The sequence below is a fragment of the Poeciliopsis prolifica genome, unplaced genomic scaffold (genome assembly GCF_027474105.1).
Source record: "Poeciliopsis prolifica strain line A6 unplaced genomic scaffold, Auburn_PproV2 SCAFFOLD020, whole genome shotgun sequence".
NCBI lineage: Eukaryota > Metazoa > Chordata > Actinopteri > Cyprinodontiformes > Poeciliidae > Poeciliopsis > Poeciliopsis prolifica.
The window spans coordinates 5,104,101-5,124,636 of NW_026562395.1; the positions used below are offsets into that span (position 1 = coordinate 5,104,101).

General features: G+C 38.1%; 1 protein-coding gene across 5 annotated transcripts in view; it reads right to left on the bottom strand.

The window, feature by feature from the left end:
* Window positions 1-20,536, bottom strand: part of LOC129368943 (centrosomal protein of 128 kDa-like) — a 51,556-nt gene that overhangs the window by 12,118 nt on the left and 18,902 nt on the right. For 3 of the 5 annotated variants that reach the window (XM_055044130.1, XM_055044129.1, XM_055044127.1), the window contains 6 exons: window positions 19,779-19,967; window positions 18,680-19,141; window positions 15,502-15,666; window positions 14,167-14,331; window positions 7,095-7,154; window positions 2,827-3,019 (listed from right to left, as the gene is read on the bottom strand). In XM_055044130.1, coding sequence (XP_054900105.1) covers window positions 2,827-3,019; window positions 7,095-7,154; window positions 14,167-14,331; window positions 15,502-15,666; window positions 18,680-19,141; window positions 19,779-19,967 — 1,234 coding nt within the window. The other 2 variants (XM_055044131.1, XM_055044132.1) reach the window with 2 other exon arrangements.

A 20,536-nucleotide genomic window follows, 5' to 3' on the forward strand; every position in this document is an offset into this window, starting at 1 on the left:
CCAACATCCAGTTCGCGCAGCGCAACTTGTGAAGTTACGGCCGATACAAAAATTGCAAACAGTTCAATTTTATTCTGAAATTTTTAGAAAGGAGCTTCCACAGTTTTTTTGAAAATGACTGGACGTGGCTCAAGCAATCTGCATACATGGTGACAGTTCCCATGCTGATAAAACTTAGGGGCGTAATTTCATAGGACTAATTTAATAAAAAAAATATGTCACAGCATATTTTTCTGAACCCAGTTTGCGAAATTGTATTTGATTGTTTTGTAGAGCAAACAAATCATTGTTTTTAACTAGACATTGAAGTGAATGTCTTGTTTTGCAAAGTTTTAAACATTTTTTGTAAATATAAAGGAATCTAATCAACCAAGTTTATGCTTAATTTAGATTACATGCTATTATTTAAATAATAAAAAATTATAATATTCACCTGTAACCAAATTTTTGCCATTCAGCAAAAATGACAAAACCGCTGTTAGCGCTCTGTTGGTGGTTGGAAATCATAACAAGTTAAAGATGATGCACCTGTTATTTTTGCTTATATGTATAAATACAGATTGATAAAAAAAATAATAGCACGATGTCTTCCTCTTTTACCATTAGTAATGTTTTCATTTTTAGAAGTGAGCACATTCTCTGGGAACTGTCTGTCAGATTGTGTAAGACTGACTGCATCCCTGTGTCAACATGATGTGCTGTCTGAAGATGTGCCTGTTTACAGATAAACTGAGTACAAAGTCAAAACACTTAAAAAAAAACTAATATTGGTGGGCCATACTATTGGTCAACCTCAAGTTTAAATATGAGCGGTCTGGCAGCTCAGTGTGAATGTGCATATTGATGTGTGTGTGTACTTGTTTATGATGCCTTTCTGGAACCTTCTTTGGTTTATTTACTAACCTTCTGAGGACCGATGGACCTTATAGGACCAAAGCTCAGGCCTAATAAACTGAACCCCATTTTTCAGGATCAAGGGCTGGAGGTATAACATGAATCAAGTTCAGGTTCAACTTAGAAATATACTGTTAGTGTTAGAGATAAATGCACTTATTAAAATGAATGGAAATCAATACAAAGTCCTAAGTGTGTAATCAGAAACACATTTTTTCAGACAGTTCACAGCAAAACAGAACTCATAACTAAAAAATACGTTATAAAGAATATCAAAGATAATGAGTTGTTAGCATGTGATGATAGTCACAAATCATACAGTAACAGCCTTCAGTCAGAGGCTTCTTTGGATTTGTTGTAAGAATTCCTGCCTCCAGCAATATTACATCATTTATGTGACAGCTTACATCAGTTTATATCTCATGAATATATAAAATCCTGAAGATGAATGTTTTCTTCCTGTAATAAATCTGACCACAGCCAATTTCACAGAAACGTGGTGGAAAAAAAGACTAAAGTCAAAACGATAATTTCTTTCTGTGGAACAACTTTCTCAAGCCTCCATAGTCCGAGTCCGTTTTAATCAGGCCTGGAACCAGCTGGAGGATGATAGCCAGAGTGGCCAAGTGCAATCTTTGCTGACTCAAGTTCAGTCCCATTTTACCTGAAAGCCGTGCTGGGTTCCACAAAACCAGAACCGCTCTTATCTCTGGATGCAGGGCAGAGTGGCTTTCAAGTGAAGAGGCGAATGAGTCGGAACTGTACAAAATAGATAGATTGCTGCAAGGAGCCAATAAAAGTACTTTTTCTCTGCGCAGAAGGGGGGCAATATCGGGCCCAAAAAAAAAAATGTGTGTAAGAATATATTTACTTTCAACAAATGCCTATTGGATCCCATTATTAAATGTTGTATGTGGATTTTTGCTGCACTTTAATAAATGTTCTATATGAAAATAACTTTAGTTTTAGAATGATTTGAGATACAAAGTTGGGTCAAACTCTGAAATTCTGTGTTTATGAGAAGAATAAAACAAGGATCTTCAATGTTAACATTGAAATTTAAAACCTGAAAAAAAAAGAAATCTAACATATGTTTGACCTTAACTATAAATGACAGCAGTATACAGGAGGAGTAATCTCATCTTTAAACCAAGCTTTGCAGAGATGATGCTAAACACAGCCTTTCAGTCATTTTTTTTATTAGAGGCATCTATTCTGTGGTTGTAAACAGCATGTGTTTAATTACCATCTGTACAACAAGAGGCACCATGTAAAGGGTTTCTTTAATTTAGACTATTTATTCAATGTTAATAATATTGCTACAAAACACCGTAAAAAAGTGACACGATTTTTTTCATAGTGGCTCCCCAACTCTACCTGTCTGACTGTCTTTAAACTCCTCTTCTCTTCTGAATGAAACACATCATAGGGAAAGAAAACAAGAAAGAGGGAAAAATCAAAAAAGAAAGAAAACAAGAAGACAAAAAGAGAGAAAGAAGGGAAGAAAGAAAGAAAAAAAGTAGAGGTTGTAGGCTAAAAAGACTCCAATACAAAATCATTAGGATGCTTTCTCAAAAATTTATAATGGCAAGAATACAAACGCATAAAAACAGTAAGAAAGATAAAACTAAGTTCACATGAGGGCACAGGCAGGCATCTTTGTCAGCGTCCATGAAAACAAAACACAGTGACAAAAGTGTCCAATTAAAGGGATTACCACTCATACAGATGGTGTGAGCAGACAGAAAGATGTGAGTCTGACTCAGCCGTGTTAGAGAGATCAGCTGGAGGAGCCTGTGAATCAAAGGCAGGAGAGATCCTCACCTATCTTTTATTTTTGTTTTTTTTGCCATCACAAGTTCAGCATATATGGAGGGGCCAAGTGATTTATCATCATAAAGTTGTTTTTTGTTTTTTTTGGTTAAGCACTACCTTTCTTCTCCGTGCTGAGGGAGAGCAGAAGCTTCTCCTGTTGGTCCAGGCGCTGCAGGAGGGTTTCCCGCGTCGAGTCACGGCTCTGCTTGAGAGCTTTCAGCTCGTCTCTGGTCTGCTGGTGCTGCTTCCTCAGGCGCCGCTCCTTCGTGTCGCGCTCTCGCACTTCCTCGTTCAGCCAGCGCAGCTTGGTCTGGTTGGGTTCATGCATAGCATGCAAGAAAAATTAAAAATGTGTGCACTGAAACTGCTGGGTTTGTACGTTGGTGATACAAGTGGGCATTTATTGTAGTGTATCGTTTATCGATTATCATTTATCGTGATACTTGTCAGAATAAGACTTTGTATTTATAGTTGAGATAAATTCCATTTAATGACTTTTAAAATCCACCAGAACTGTCCTTACCGTCAGGATTCTTAGTTTTACTTTTTTCTCAACTGTTTGTTCAATGAAAGCATCAATAAACATAAAAAATATGAATAAACTGTGGCCAGTTTAATGATGCAACGCACACTTCATTAAATAACCAAAGTGCTTTACAAATGGGAATGTTTTTCATGAGCAGTATTCGTGATGTGACACACAGTTAGTTACCCTCACAAAAGAAATAATGATTGGGGCCTGCCATAGCAATGCATCGCAGAGTTTTTAAATGCCTTGCAAAGTGCATCATAAGTAGTACTCCAAAAGAGCAGAAATCTTATGTTATTTGAAAAATAATATTTCTTGTTTATCTGTTGCTAAGAGATGAGTGCATTCTGTTAACTACGTGCCACGGAGTAAACATCTGATTTTTACTTTTGCAAAATTTACCAACTGTAAATTTCTTGTGTCTAACCAGAGAAGCAGTATTTCAAAAGAGTTTATGTTTTACAAGCAATATTATCAATTTTTATAAATTTGGGGTTAAGAGATGAGCATGTTTTACTGGTAACGAACTACCACAAAGTATAAATCAGATTTCTACTTTAGTGTTGAATGTTTTAAAATATATTTATCATCAATGACATAAAAAAATATTTAACTTTTCTACCAAATTCACCAACTGCACAGTTCTTGTTAAGTACGAGTGTAGGATAAGTAGTATTTTAAAAGAGCAGAAGAATTCTTATGTTTTTTGAACAATAACATTTGTTGTTAATCTGTTGCTAAGAGATGAGTGCACTTTCTGGTAGCCAAGTGCCATGAAATAAACATCTGATTTTAATGGTGCGTTACGAGCGTCAAAAACACGTCTGATGTTTTTGACGCAGACGGTTGACATTTTGCTCTACATCTAGCTTTTTGCGCATCTGGTTTATGTTGAAAATCCATGTGGCGGCACGTCGAGGGCGGTCAGATGCATCAGTGCTAACCATTGTTATCTGTTGGACGCTCTTGACACTTCAAACGCTCAAAATGGTTCAAATCTCACCACGTTGGACACATGAAATGTACCACGACGGTCCTCAATATGCCTCCACATGGACTTTAAATGTAAACCAGATGCGCTTAACACTCAAAACGCTTTTGGTGTGAACTCACCATTACTTTTTCAAAATTGACCAACATTAAATTTATTGTGTCTAAGCAGATAAGCACATTTCAGAAGAGCTTATGTTTTATTAACAATAATATTACTTACTAATTTTCTGTTAAGAGATGAGTCTTTTTTGTTTTCTGGTACCGAACTGCCACGAAGTAGAAATCAGACTTTTACTTTTGTGTTGAATGTCTGTTTTATGATATATTTACCACCAATGACAAAAAAATATATAAAAAATTCACTTTTCCGCCAAATTCACTAAATGCACAGTTTGTGTTAAGAAGTCAGTAGTACAAAAAGAGTAGTATTTCAAAAGAGCAAAAGCAATCCTATGTTTTTTGAACAATAACAATATTTGTTATTAATCTGTTGCTAAGAGATGAGTGCATTTTCTGGTAACTAAGTGCCACAAAGTAAACATGTAAATTTTACATTTGCAAAATTTAAAATCAGAAGGCATTTCATTAACATTACCGCAAACATTTTCCCAGCCTTTTCCCTAACTGAAACTTTTTAGCTATTTTTAAAATTTATTATTTATGTTTAGCACACTGAATGGAGGAAAGTCATTGTAATAGATCATGCTAGTGATACCCCACAGCCCACTGGCAACATTTAGGCTAACACTAGCATTTTGGCTCATTTTAGCTTCTACACTGATTTTAGCATCCTGAATTTAAGTCCATATTACTCAATATGCTTGTGACTCTCCACATGTACATTGTAGCTTACTTTAGCACTGATGCTAAATTTAAAATCAGAACGCTGCCAACGGGGCACACTTTGACAGGTCCCTTTGAAATTTCTTTAAACATTTCACTCAAATGATTCCATTCCAGATAAGAAAATAAACATTTTATTACCTAAAATGCAATATCGTAGCATTCCTTTAGTGTACATTTAATTATTTGTAGCAAGGGATGTATCTTTAGCTAAAAAAAAAACAAACTTACAACTATCTTGTGAAAAGCTTGGCCTTTTCTGCTAAAAAAAAAAAAAAAAAAAAAAATCAACACTAAAATATTGTACCTGATTGCTTTGCTTTACAAATCAATCAAACTAGTCGGAACATTTTTACATACAGTGCACACAGTCGTAACACGAAGGGAACACATATCCAGTCAGTAGCAGTGGGTTAATTACAAATGATCACACCGATTTTATGCATGATAATTAGCATCAACACTTCACTGGGCTTTTTTTCTTCTTCACATCTTTTCTGTGTTTTTGGCCTAATTATAAACCAGTATTTTTAACCATCCTCTCTCTCATTTCTGCTTTGTGTGAAACTATGCAGCAGTGTGCTTTAATTTGATATGAGCTTTGTGACAAAGCATTATGTACACGAAAATATCACGAATACGAAGAACCGATGGTGGAGAGTTTTGATGTGGGAAATTGATTGTGGAGAAATTGTTTTTTTTTTTTTGTTTTTGTTTAAGAGACAGTAACATAAACACTATAACAGTTGTAAAAGTTAATCCTCAGTTGACCAATCAAAAAACAACAAACCTTTTTCACTTTCTCGCGTGTCTATTCTGAGGCTTATTCATGTTTTATACTTTCAGAAATCCACAAAGAAAGAATAAAAGCAGTAGATGCAAATTTAAGTGTCTTCACTAAAGACAGTTTGAGCAACAAAACTAAATTTACCACATTTATGCTGGAACCAGCACATGTTCATTTTTCAAAATAACAGGTATCAGTTTACTTAAAGTCTTTCATTTGTTTAGATTTTTTTTATCCCATAAATGGACATCATTAAGGTTTATTAAGTAAGCTTTTGATCACTTATAAAATATGGACAAGGCCAGTCAAGGCTGGTTTATTTATATGTCAGAACTGATAGAAAAGGGAGTCCAAATAATATATCCCAACTTAACCGAGGTCTCAGTTTTACATCAAAATGTTAAAAATTTGTCATTGACTAAATGCAGATTAGGAATAATACATCTGCACTAATTTGCGTACCTGCAGTTTATTGTTTATTTCACAGTCTTGAAACAGTATAAGAATACTTGTAGTAACTGTAAATATTGGTTATCAGCCATGACACCAACAATAACATTAGATATCAATATTGGATATTTTCATGTTGGTGCATATTTAATGAAGACTTTTTGAGCACAGTATTTAAACTTTGTTTATAAAATGTAATTTTAATTCTTTATTTGATATTTCAGACCCATCTATGAACCACAGGTCCAATTCAATTAGAATTTTAAGTTGTAGGGACCATAAACAAAGTAAAATGGCTTTTTATTTGTTTGTTTTTTTTTTCAAAATTTTGAATTGTGTATGCATTTAGTCTAACACCAAAATACTAATGGCTAAAATGTTCAAATGAATTTCTGATAAGGAAAGTAAAACAACTTAACAGAAACCAACATTTCCTTTTTTTTCCCGGTTAGAAAATAAATATATTTATTCTTTGATTTATCTGTTTCTGTTCATTGGTTAGTTTGATTTGATCTCTTTCACATATGTGTATATGTCTGTGCAACTGGGTGTGTTACAGCCCAGTTTTTGTTGTAAGCTACAAGTACACTGCTACCTATGTCAATTCCACTGCCCTTATTTTGTGCCTCACTTGAAAGCAGAAATACACTTTGGAAAGAATCCAGAAGAAAAACAAAAACAGTGAAATTTTACAGATTTTTAGGTTCTGTGCAAAACATAACTATACACAAATGATACAGAAACATCTGCATCATTGCGTGAGTTCTGACAAAGCTAGCATACCTTTGTCTCAGCGAGCCAAAGATGGGGATCCTTCACTAATCCGGGTCTCTGGGAGATCGCCTGTTAAAACCAGAATAAAAATAAATGCAAATATGAGCTGGAGCACCATTCTTATTATACTCTGCAGAATCGTACTGCCTGTTCTGAAGTCTGAATATTAGGGAAGTTTCAGCAACACCAAGAGATATCTATAGAGAAACAACCAGTAACAAAACATAAAGAGGAAAAAAAAAAAGGTGGGTAGACAAACCAGATAAAGGAGAGATGAAACCCTTAACCTCAGTGAGAAGCTCCTGCCAGCTCAAATTGCAGTATATGTGTTTAACAGCGTATGACACTACAAACAGACACATGCACACACATGCATACACTGGTGCATGCGCATCTTTGAATAGAGGTTGTGTGTGACAAAAATGAGCTCAGGGACTGTGTTTCAGTCTTCTTGGACAAGCTTGACAGGATCAATGATGCAAGCTGACTGCCAACTCTTAATGAGTTCTGACATTCACACGCGCGCGCGCACACACACACACACACCCACGCACGCGCACATACACCAACACAAACACACACACACACACCCACGCACGCGCATATACACCAACACACACACACACAGAAAACAATACACAGATAAGCAAAACTGTGACGTTTGTTGGAGAGCTTCTGTCCATCAATGCTTAAATGAGCCAGATGTGCGGGTTACCAGCCCACTCAATGTTTTATCACCTCTGTTGTATGAAACAGCAAACACATATTCACATCGGTACATAAAAGAATAATAGAAAACACATTTTTTCCTAAGCTTTCCATGTGTAGAGCAGTGGTGTGTGCAGACATTTTAACACACTACAGTTTTTTAAAAAAAGGGAATAAATAAGGAAAGATTTCAGAGGGACACTTTGTCCAGAGGAAAAGGGACAGGTACTCTAGCACCACCTAGTGTCTATGTGTGCATGTCACTATAATAGAGCAATAGAGCAATTCTCTCTACAATAAAACAAGTTCAATAAGTTTAGTTGTCTATTTTAATTTTTAGTAGCTCCATAAGGTGTGGGATGCTGCAATTGTGAAAGACAAAAATTAAAGGGGCAGTATTATGTATTTTCCAGCCAGATTATTTAGTACAAAACTATGTTAAGTTGTTATAAAAATGCTATCTATATGAAATATGATTTAAAAGACAATTTATAGCATAATGAAGGTATTGGCTTTTCTCCCCCCCTGAAGTAGTCTGCCATAAACTGAGAGGGTGGTGCGGCGTAATTTGGACATCAGAGGTAGCGTACTCCAAGCTAGTTAGCATGTTTCGCCTAAAAAAAAAAGACAATCTCTTAAATTAGATGATGCTTAAGTTTAGTTCGTTAAAAAAAATATTTCTGTTTCATGTAGCCTGACTTACTCAGGGGCTAAGTAAGATAACTTTCCTTTCCTTTAAATTCTTGGAACACGTTTTGCAAATCAACCATGTGTCGCTTTGTGGGCAGCCTAGTAACTTTCCAACTACCCAAAAATACAAAAGTTGGGTCTTTCTATGCTGCAGGCAACATATTGATTCACACCCGCTCAACATCACAAATGTACACAACACATGCATGCACACAATGTTCCATCTGCTCTGTAATAAACACCACAGACTCTAAGTCAATACATGATCAGGAGCTGGAGGAAAACTTATTGGGCAACTTGGAGTTTCTGTCTTTTTAGCTACTTTTTAGCCACTAAATCATGGACAAATAATTAGATACGGCCCATCTATGATTATTTTCTAGAAAGAAGAACAAACAGACCGTATCTGAACGCTAGAGTGTTAATCAAAACTGATTATATTGCATTCTAAGAACATGAATGAAAGAAGAGGAGTAAAGACGTTTGGTAGCTAAATATAATCATTGGTAATTTATGACAAAATCTCAATAAATCTCATGGCTCTGTCGACATATTCCCGATACTTTACTGTGCGTGCAACGTTCCGTCACCTTTAGAAACCTGGGAACTAAATCCGTAAAAGGTGTGGGCACCTACCACAAATTTTGCAGTCAAAGTTTTAACTTTACTTACTGTATTTCCACAGCTATTGCATTATTGCAAATATTGCAATGCTGATTATGTTCATGATATTTTAAGCAGCCTGAGGCAAAGCTGTATTACTCTGCTATACAAAACAAAATTTGTTGTAACATGTTTAAAACTTTCGGAAACCCTGATAAGAAATGATAAGTAATTCTGGAATCTGAACCCTGTCACTGAGTGACTGTCCACTGCGTGGCAGATATGACTCTTGTCAGAAGCTTGTATGGAAGAGCAATTGCGACCTTCAGTTGAAATTTATCTAAAATCAAAGACATGCAAATGCTGACCTTAATTGACATATTTTTTATCTGGTCAAATTGAAAGCGGCAACAATGGATAGAAAGCTCCTTTCACTTCCAAAGACTGGGGAGGAGTGCATTTGCAAATGTTTTATTTTCATAGATAAAAAAAAATAAAAAGAGTAATAGAAACAAAAGGCCAAGTTCATACTTGTATAAACAGGTACAAAATTGGTAAAATATGTAAAATGGAAACAGATCACTCGAGGTTGGGTTGACACCATCTCTTTATCACAAAAACAAAACCATAAAGCTCCTCATGGTGCAATGGATGAAAAAAACAACAGCACACAACCAGAAAAGCATTGACAAAATATTGAAGAAAAAAACCCCAAAAACACACCTTGTTGTAAACACACCTTTGTGACAAGGTGTTTATGCACCCTGAACAGGATAAACAGCAGACTTTTCTTGAACCCCCCCCCCCTGTCCAAACAACAATCCTGTTGCACATGTTCAAAGCTCCTTCTCCCCCTGCCTCGGAGACTGTCATTCGAAACCAGGCAAGATGAATTCCTGAAGGTTCTCTGATTTGGCGTCTCAAAGCGCGGCACCGCCGTGCAAAGGTCTCCATCACTGGGAGAACGCAGCGATACGCCAGAGCATGTGACCGTGTGGGAGGAGGATGAGACACGTCTCGACTCCTCTTAACTTTTTTCCTCCAACCATCAAAGCCTGTTTGGCTCGGTGGCAGACAAAAAAGGAGGCGAAACTGTTGAAAAACGTAACAAGTAGGCAGGGAGTTGAAAGTGCTGTCTGTGGGCTTGAAGTGGGGGAAAAAAAATATTGCCACTACTTTTTTCTTTCTTTTTCTTTTTTTATTTTATAAAAGCAGAGCTGGCATGGAATAGGAGGTTGTACCACCTCTAATTTAAATATACGACTGCCTGGTTTATGTCTCTTTCAGAGTGTGAGGAAGTGTGTGGTGGTGTGTTTTCTTTTTCTTTTTTTGGGAAGCCATATGTTTGTTTCACCTCCCACTGGGAAAATGGAAAGAGACGGGAACACTGAGATAGAAGCAGATGGAGGGAAACGCGCAGACTAAAAAGGCAGGGTAGATGACAAAGAAGGAAGTTTTCAACAAGATCTTCACTTTGGTATTTCTCTTTGCTAATCATCTGACAAAAGAAGACAGTAGAAATGAAAGAAAACATACACAAAGAAAGGATATGCAGGAAAGAAAAGGTGTGTGAACTTAAATGATGCAATGCCTTAGAAGAAAATTCATACCTTATATCTTGCCGAGTTACAATAACAGCCTTTAATGTATTACGATTGGACTGTTGGGAGTTAGATAGGAGGGAAAGCCTCTGTCATTTGTCCTATTGTGTCCATTTTTGATAAAAGTTTGGATTTGTGGACCACCAAGATAAATAGTTGTCAATGTCAACTTATTCTTACACCAGAGTTACCATGTCTGATTTTGTCCTTGTTCAGCTTGTTGTTTTATTTGGTGTTTGTTGCTTTGACACTTCACATAAAACCTGTCATGGGCTGAAAAATTGTCAAGAGTGTCCTCTAGAGTTTAGATTGGGCCTAGAAAAATTCAACATGACCCGACCTCAGCCAGTAGGCATTGTGTCTGAGTCTGGTCTGACCAAGTAAGTTTAGCTGTCCTGCGATAAAGTCCTGAATGACTCAGCGTACACGTTTACAAGTTCTTTATATGTAGTTTTGGGAACTGACGGTCTGACTGGACGGTATGTGCCCGTGCTGCGTTCTTCAGGAGTCTGACTAAGACCACAGGAGGGTTCATTAAGGACCTGAACCCGAAGTGAACCCGACAAATTATTCTTATGATTTTAGCACTTCTGTTTTTAAGACCACTATTTAAGTAAGCAGAGTAACTATTCCCGTTTTTAGCTTTTGCTTAAAATATTTATTCCTGTACTTTCAGTGCAATAAGTAGATTTTCTCTGTCTTGTTTGTATAGTATGCTTATTAAACGTAAACAGAAGTCCGAGCCATCAAGCAAATAACTCTGACCCGACTCTTGCATTCATTGTCCATTCAAGTGTACTTGTAAATTTTAGATTTAAAGGGCCGGATAGAAGGTTACTCATCTTTTAATAAGCTAAAATACAAGGCGGCAGTCTGTACTGACTATAGGACAGATTAGAAACCACTGAAGAAAAACCTCAAAAAATACTGAGCTTTAAAAAATTGACAACAACCAAAAACTGATTTTTCCATTAACTCAGAAATGTTTTTTCTTGACACACAAAATAATCTACAATTAATCTCTCATCAGTAATCCCGTACTAAATTCTCACTTCTTCCCGAGTTCACATTTGGTGACTTGCCAGTTTTTTAACACATCATCGTACTCAAAATGACCAAGGTGGAGGCTGTAGAGGAAAAAAAATCTACTGCTAATAAATCCATATACTGGTGATTATACCTCTCATTAAGTTGATCACTACTAAGTTTGACTTCTTTTCAACGTGATGGATGAGCATTGAGGCAAGGTGTTGGTTGTCAAACTGCATCTCCACTGAACCAGAGCGAGAAATCTATAAGCAGATAAAACAGGCTGCCTTCATCAGCCTTCAGCAGGGTTGAGACACTAGGAGCAAGAACCTAAGAGTGCGTGTGCCATGTAAACATGAGGGGGAACATGCACAAAGCAGTATTATTAGCTGCTAAATCAATAATAATGTCTTCAATTAATAAAAACAATAAACTGCAGCCTTATTGCTATATATCAAGGCTGGCACAAGTAGTAATCTGTGATAATCCATTTGAATCAATATTTAATTGTGCTAACAAAGTTTTTTTCTTCCTTTTGTTTATTTTCTTAAAAATTTAAACTATTACTGCAGGTTTTATTTGCCGTGTGCTAGCAGAATCCCCCATCCGCAGTCAGCACATTTAGTTCAGTGTGTGTGTGCGTTGCAACAGCCAGCCGTGTTCATTTATTTGTAAAAGCGTTAATGTTAAATCAAGCATGGCAGGGGAAGTGTATGATCCATTATTAACCGAGCACAGCTATAAAAAATCCTGAAGGCCAAGAGTCTTAAGAATAGCAGTGCTGTAAATTAGGTGATGAAAACCAGCAAGTTTGGATGCTTCGTCAGGTTTAGTCATGAACCAGAAGTGATGTGTGTGAATTGACATCTATGGGATGACAGCGAAGACAGAAAATAAATAATATCGACTTCTCCAGTGCACTAAACACAATTCATCGTGATCTGTTACATCAGAAACGCAGGTGAGGTGTCAACAATTCCCCAGCTCTTGGTCTCCATAACAACCATCAGATGCTATATCGATGCTCACAGGTAGTTTCTGCAAAACTGCCCCTTTTGGTCATTAAGAAGACTAAAACTACGTTCACACAGCAGGTCTTGATGTTTAATTCCAATCTTTTGCTTGAATTGTGTGTGTGTATATATATATATATCTTATAGACATGCAGGACTGACTTCAAACATCAAAGGCTTAATGCGTCATATTGAAAATCAGAGTCAGAATATGTCGTTTAGGTTCATATTTTCTGCTTCAGACTTCTGGAGCAGAAATATGGCGCACGTCTCGCATCAATGATGTAAAAATCGTACAAAATCTAACATGACTATTCAGACTAAAAATGCTTTGAAAAGTCTGAAACATATCTAATTTAGCACTGCATATGGAAATGGCTGAAATCAGACTTTTTTTTTTCTGGTGAAAAGATCGAAATTGGGCCGATACGGCTCAAATCGAAAAGTCAAAACTGAGGAAAGAGAAAAAAAAATCTGATATTGCCCGAAGTTACAAAAGATTCAACTTTTTGTATAAAAAACAAACACTTTAGACGTGTCTGGAGTGAAAATAAAAATGCACACTTTTAAGTATGGTGGAGGCCTGACACTGAAGCCTAATCTTTCAAGAGAATCCACATATATGGTCAAATTAACGCAGAAATTGTTCAGTTCAACCTTCTTTCAAGTCATCCCACTGCCCAGACCTTAAACTTGTATTTAAAAAAACTGTAAGAAGTCTTAGGAAAAGGATAAGATAACCTAGAGAGTGTGGAAAGAGACATCCAATGTGATTTGAAGCTATAGGATTCATTTTAGGGCTGTTCACACGTCTTTAACAAAGGGTGCCAAAACTGAAGGAGTGTGTTACATTTCAACAGGACGTTGAGTCCAGCAAATAAGGACTCAACCCAACAAAGCAAGCTCATGTGATTATCAGATCAAAAAATAACTTGAAACTCCACCTGGGAGTAATTAAATGAGTCCACATATTTTCACAGTTACAGTTTTGGCCGTCAAACCAAAGTTACACAAGAGGCATAATCAAACCTTTATATGGGAATTTCTCTCATCCGTATCCAAAGCAACCCCACATCCCCCACTTCACCCTCACCTTCCAGAAGATTTTTGTGTGTTCACAAACAGAGCGATGCCTGTTAGGAAATTCTAATGAACTCCACTGCAGGAATGGATTGCAAATCAGGACACAGGGTGCCTCAAACCAAGTGAACCAACTTTTATTATCTTTAATAATAAAAGATTTTCCTGAACACTGAGCAATAATAATAAATCAGCATGAGAGGTCAAGATACTAGTTTGCTTTTTCGTATTTTATCTCTGGTTGATTTCAAAAGGACTTCTATGAGGTATTCAAATAAGATTGGAGGGTTGTAGGGATTACAAATTTAGCCGTTAGAGTACAAAAAACTAAAAAGTAAAAACAACTGAAACCAGTACCTGCAGTTTCTCTTGTCCGTTCCCCGCCAGGCTCCGACAGACTGCATCCAGTTCCTCCCCGAGAGAAGTGAGGACTGTCTCTCGGTCCGCTTCCATCGTTACAATCTTCTTCTCCAGCCTCATAAGCTCAGACTCGGGAACACGTCTGTCCTCATCAACGCTCACCTGATTAGGATGAGTCAAGTTTGTTCATTAGAAAACAGCAATAACTTTGTTCATTGTCAGCATTCTTAATATTATTTGCATTTTTAAAGAGTTGGACAAGTGGAAGGGAAATGGGTTTCAAACATTTTCTCCAAATGAAAAGTCAAGAGAAAATGCAGAGTGTATTTGTGTTCGGAACAGAGCTGAAACAATTCCTCGAGTGATTCGAGTACCTCGATTACTAAAATTCCTCTAGGAAAATTAATCTGCCTCGATGCGTCGTTAAATTATATTTTATTATTTAGCGCACCGTGTTCCAGCTGGATTATCTCTTGCGCCGCGCGGAGCTCTCACTTCACTTAAATGGAGGAAATATTTGTGCAATCACTTATTTTTATTTGCTACTATTTTGTAGAAATTAGTTTTTATTTTGACATAAAACAGGGTTTGGGGGGTTTTTTTGTGTGTTTTTTTTCATCAAAAAAGCAAAACTATGTTTATCAGGAATGATTTGTAAAAGTAATAAAAGGCTGAAACATTCCAGGAGGAGAATACTTTTTAAAGGCGCTGTAAAATTCTATTGAAACACTTTGAAATCTTATGGTTTCAATGTTTAAAAATAGAGAGGAAAAAAAAAGCCAAACATACAGCAGTGTTCTTTACGTTTGGGTAATATCGGCAATATTTCAGGGTTTCTTCCAGGACAAAACCAATCAATATGTCACAGGACAGAAACCTCAGTGAACAGTGCCGCCGTGGGAATACGAATCATTATCTCTATGCCGAGATAATAACCCATGTTTCATGAATAGGAACCGGATTTTCTGCACAAGCCAAATTACAAATCAATACACGTCTGCCCAGGAAAAATCCACATACAACTTATCAGGTCTGTGCCGAGGAGGTGAGCCGGCATCAATACTTTATGAAAACGCCTAAAGTCACACTGATAAATATAATTTTTTTTTAGCAGTAGCTGGGATAATATGTCATATAATCCAAACAGATATAAAAGGAGGTGAAAGGATTAAAGAAGGCCAAGATATACATGTTTGCTTTCAATATGACACATTAAGCTGGTGGTGTTTGAAGTCAGTCTTGCATGTTTTAATTTGCACTAACCAGGCACTGTTGTAAAATAAAATGGCCTCCATTCACTGATATAATCCCAACGAGGCGAGCTTGGCTTACTTTGTCTTTCAGTTCCTGCTTAAGTTGATGGTATTTTCTTTGCAGAAGAGAATGTGCGCCGTCTTTAGTGTGCAGCTGCGCCACCAGCTTATCACACTCTTCCTTCATCCTGTCCAACTTGATGTGCAGCGCCACGCGCAGCTCCTTGTCTGACGCTGCGTCCGCCTGCAGGAGGACGGGGAGGGATGGGTTTTCAGAGCTGCCGTGTACAAACGGGTAATCATTTCAGCTCATCGCAACCAAGCTAGTGGGATTTTGCAGGTCAAAAAAGGTCAAAACAGAAACATGAAGTGGTTTCAAAAGTAGTCTGGAATCAATGAACTTATTTATGTTCTGTCAAGTCACAACTGATCTGTTGATTATTTTCTGGATTAACCGACTGATTGGACATCAAAAGATGTTTAATAGATTTTCTTCCTACAGAATTTGAAATGAGTCGAGCTAAAACTTTTACCAAAAGGTCTAGGTAAAAAATATTTACAAACCTTTTTCAAAATCTAAAATGTAATAAATATATATATATATATATAGTACAGCTAAGGCTAAATTACAACTCTGAATATGTTGTTCTTTCAATAATTGGCCTTTTTTTTTGTCTGTATGCTCCAGTTAGCGATTTATCAATTACGAAGTTAGTGAACGATTATTTCAGTAATCCATCGTGTTTGATTATTTCAGCCTCATGCTGAAGTCATATTCTTGATCTCAACGCAACAAAACTCCTTTAGAAATCGATTAGAGCTGAAACTTATCCAACATCAGTGTTTGACTTCACAATTCCTCTTCTAGAAGAATTTCCCATAAAGGTACTACTAAACTTTGTGAAATGCCATGTCATAAGGAATGGCATTATAGTAGCTGCAAAGTTGGACAAATGGCAAATTTGAGCGGGATGGTGTGTGCGTAAAGTCATGCATATGTCTTCAATCAGTTGATAAACTCCAGGCTACTGTATAAATAAAGTACCAAAATGAAATTATAATGCCAGTTTTTTCATCTACTTCATAATGTCTTCACTTTGCGTTGGTGCATCATGTGAATCTTCTGCACCTTCCTAAAAGATACGTTCAACTTGGTGGTTTTAACACATGAAAAAGCTCAAAGAATAATAATTCTTTTGCTGACTGTGTCTGTCTACAACGTCTGAAAAGTTTTAAAGAAAAGCCTCAGAAGGGCGAGTTTCGTAAAAGAAAACAAAAAAACACTACACTCTCAAACAAATCAAAGTGTTCGGAAAAACAATGACAAAAGACAAGAAGAGGTAAGCGTGACTTGAAACAAAAAAAAAGGGCTAAAAAAGAAAAAAAACAAAGCGGGAACTGGAAATGCGAAATACCAAATTAGAATTGAAGGAAAGCAGAAAGAAAAGGATTAAGATAGAGAGAGGCAGCAGTACGGAGAAGACATAGTGGAGAAAAAATGTGATGCGAGGGAACAAGGAAATTAGAATATTTTAAGCTATTTTCTGACTGTATCGTAACAGCAATATGTGCTTTCTGGATGTGTATGGAAGTGTGTGTGTGTGTAGGTGTGTGTGCGCGCACGTGTGTGTGGTGGGGGGTTCTTTGGGACATCTGGTGCACACCCTCAGGCAAGTTTTTAAAAACATTCCAGGAAATGTCCTTGTCCTTCCTGCACTCAGAAATGTCACCATTTCAATGAGCTATGTCACATATTAATGCCATTCGAGCGGCTAATGGGCTAAACTCAAGCAAATCAGGGAGGACCGCGCCCCTCAAGAAGCCGTACACCTGGGGGGTGGAAGGAGGAGGGGCTCATCATCGGAGATATTGAACATCAGGGAGGAGGGCGAGTTAAGCAGATCCTCTGCTATCTCCAGCGCAGCCTTGATGAGACGGCCGAGGTCTGATATGTGGCGTTTTTTTTTTTTTTTAAATATTCACGCTTGGAGGTTTGGTGCAGCCCCTGAAGAACTGCGGGTGCGCCGCATGCCATTAAGAACGCCGGTGATCCTTGGGTGTATTTGGAGGACAGAGCTCCAGCCGACGAAAGAAATTATTTTAAATGAGAGCATTTCCTCCATGCGTCGCCGGGTGGGAAATATCCCAGATGTTCAGCGAGAACCAATCGGATTCTGATCGCTAATAGGCACGAAGCACGTTGTGGGCGGGAGGTGAACAGAATCCCTGTGGCTGGTTTGTGATTTCAAACATTTAAGGAGATTTACACAAATTAAGGACGCCAGTTACACCTGAAACATTATGCGGCGATAGAGGCAGCACTGGATATTTAAGAGGATTTGATCGGGATTTCATAAGAAATACTAAATAATTTCCCCTGACAAGAGTCAGATAAAGAGATTACGACCAGCGTTGTGAGAGGGGTTGTTTAGGGTTGGAGGCATAAACTAGAGGTTTCAGAAAATCTAAGACTTTTAAAACCTTTTGTAATGCCACCTTGAATGAAATTTAAAACTGAAAAATTTGTAAATATAGGCAGTTGTTGGGGCATCTTGCTTTATCATGGTTCATGTTGTTCTCTACAGCCTTTATCCCAGGTCTCAAGCGTAAAAGCTGTTGATTTTGATCACTGACCAGTGAATTTATGAAGCAAACTGGAACATAAAAAAGAGTTAGCTAGCTACAAGAATATATTTAGCAAGTGGTTAGCGGTAGCCCCAACTAGACTTACAAATGACACACAAAAAAAAAATAGCTAGCAAAGTTATATTGTCAACTAGTTAGCGGCAACCTCAACTGACTCAAGTCAAAGAACATAATGAAGACGACTCAATCGTTTGTGCTACAGAAAAGTCCTGCAAGAAAAAAAACTACATAGACTTACTTGATAGTCCTGCCAGGACAAACTTGAAGAGCTGTGATTAATGTATTTAAGGCCAGCTTAACATTTTTTAATGAAATTCAAGGCCTTCATTTTAGATGCATGAATTTAAGATTTTTCAAAGTCTTAAAAAGACTTAAAACTTTTTAAGTCTTTGAAGACTTAAAATGTTCTTGAAATAGATTTTTAAAGACTGAGTAAGATTAAGACTAAGAGAGCGTATCTCTGTAATTCAATAGTGGGAAAAAGATAACACTGCTATGTTCTGATGTTGCTGTGTTGTAAACATACAAATCAACGATCTACAGGTCACATTTCTTAAGCTGAGATAAGACTCTTAAAATAACTCAGATGTAATGAAGAGCAAATTTCCTACCTTAACTTCTCTTAGTTGTATCCTCAGTTCATCATTTTCCTGTTGGCAGAGTCTGACCATATCCTGCACTTCCCGATCCTTCCTGGTCAGGTCGTCTTTGACTGTCGCTGCCATGTTCTTCAGTTCCTTCTGATGGACCTCTCTCTCCAGCTGCAGCTGCTGGCTCAGAGTGGTGCGCTCCTCCTGTAGCAGCGTCAGCTTGGCCTGCAGCTCCATTGAGCCCCTCTGCACGTCCTTTCTGGCGTTCTCCTCCTCGGCCAGCCGCTGGGACAGCTGGGCGTGCGCGGCGGTCATCTGCTTCAAGGTGGTCTGGACCTCGGCCTTAGCATCCTGATCCCTTTGGAGGCAGCGGGCTTGAACGTCAGCTTGTTCCTCCAGTATGTGGTTCTCCTCTTTCAGTCTTGCAATGACGACGTTCTGATGCTGAGACTCCTGCTGCAAGGTGGCCAAGGCCTCCTTCACCTGGGGTTAGGATCAATGTTAGCACCTCATAGGATTCAGCTAATTCCTTTGGCATTAGATTTGACCTTTCATGTGAGGAAAGGACAGAAGGACAAAGGGGTGAAAGCAAGGAAGGGAGGAAAGGACTGAGAAAAAGAAGAAAAGAAGGAGAGAGGAAACAAAGTATGGAAAGGAGGTAAGGCCAGAAAGAAGGAAGGAAGGAAGGAAAGAAAGGCAGGAGGAAGGAAGATAGCTGGAAGGAACAGAGGGAAAGAAGGAAGGACAGGAAGAGGAAAGAAGGGAGGAGTGGAGGAAATAAAGGACAGAAGGAAGGTGGGAAAGACAGAAGAAAAAAATGAAGCAAGGAAAGGAGGAAAAGATAGATAGAAAGGGAAAAAGTAGGGAAGGAAGAAAAGAAGAAAGTAAAGAAAGATGAGAGGAAGGAAAGAGAGAAGAAATTACTATGAGAATGAAAAAATAAAGGTTGGAAATAAAAACTTTTTCAATATTATGTCTCCATACTTATACTATTTTCAACAAAATAGTCCAAACTTAACAGCTTCTATTATCATCCCAGACATCTCCAGACTCCTGACAAATGCTTTGTTTCTCTGACGACTATGAGAACCGAGCTATCTCTAGACAGTGAGCCACACACCTCCCGGATCTCCTGCTGCAGCGCCATTTGCCTCTGGTGGGCCTCTGACAGCTCCACGCTCTTACAATGGAGCTCCTCTTCGCGTTGAGCCAAACGGCCGAGGGCCTCGCCTAGCTCCCTGCGGGACGCCTCGGCCTGCTGGCTCAGCGCCTTCAGCTGGGCCTGGGAGCACTCGTTCTCCCTGGAGACCTAAAGGGAGAAAAAAAATCACAACCAAATGAGGGGGGAGGAGGAGACGATAGGAGAGTTACAACAGGGGGGAGGAAGGCATGAGTAATGACAAATGAAGAGAAGAAGGTACGCAGGGGAGCTCTAACAATGATGATGTGAGGAAGAAAAGAATGACAGAGAGACAGAGGGAGAGGAACATATGCAGTACCAGGTCTTAGCTGATAGGAAAACGCCAACACTCAGCGTTCTGATAAAGGGACAATGGTCAGGTCTGTTCCAGGCAGATTGCTGCTAATGCTCCGGCTTTGACTGGAATTTGCAAAGACTTTGCAGCAGCTCAGAACCTAATCATTTAATTGAGCACTTGATTCTCTCCCCTAATTCATTAAGAGGGCAGAAATGATTTTGTAATTAATTCGCGTCACGTAGAATACGCCAGGTGGGAGTCTGTCTTGTCTTGTCTTCCTGGTATAAGAAGCGTGACGGTTGCTTACTGGGACTTTGGAGGTGACTCCCTCTGTACAAATGGACTGGAAAAAACACTGGGAGGTGACTTTTTAAGCTAATGAAAACTGTCAGCTATTAAT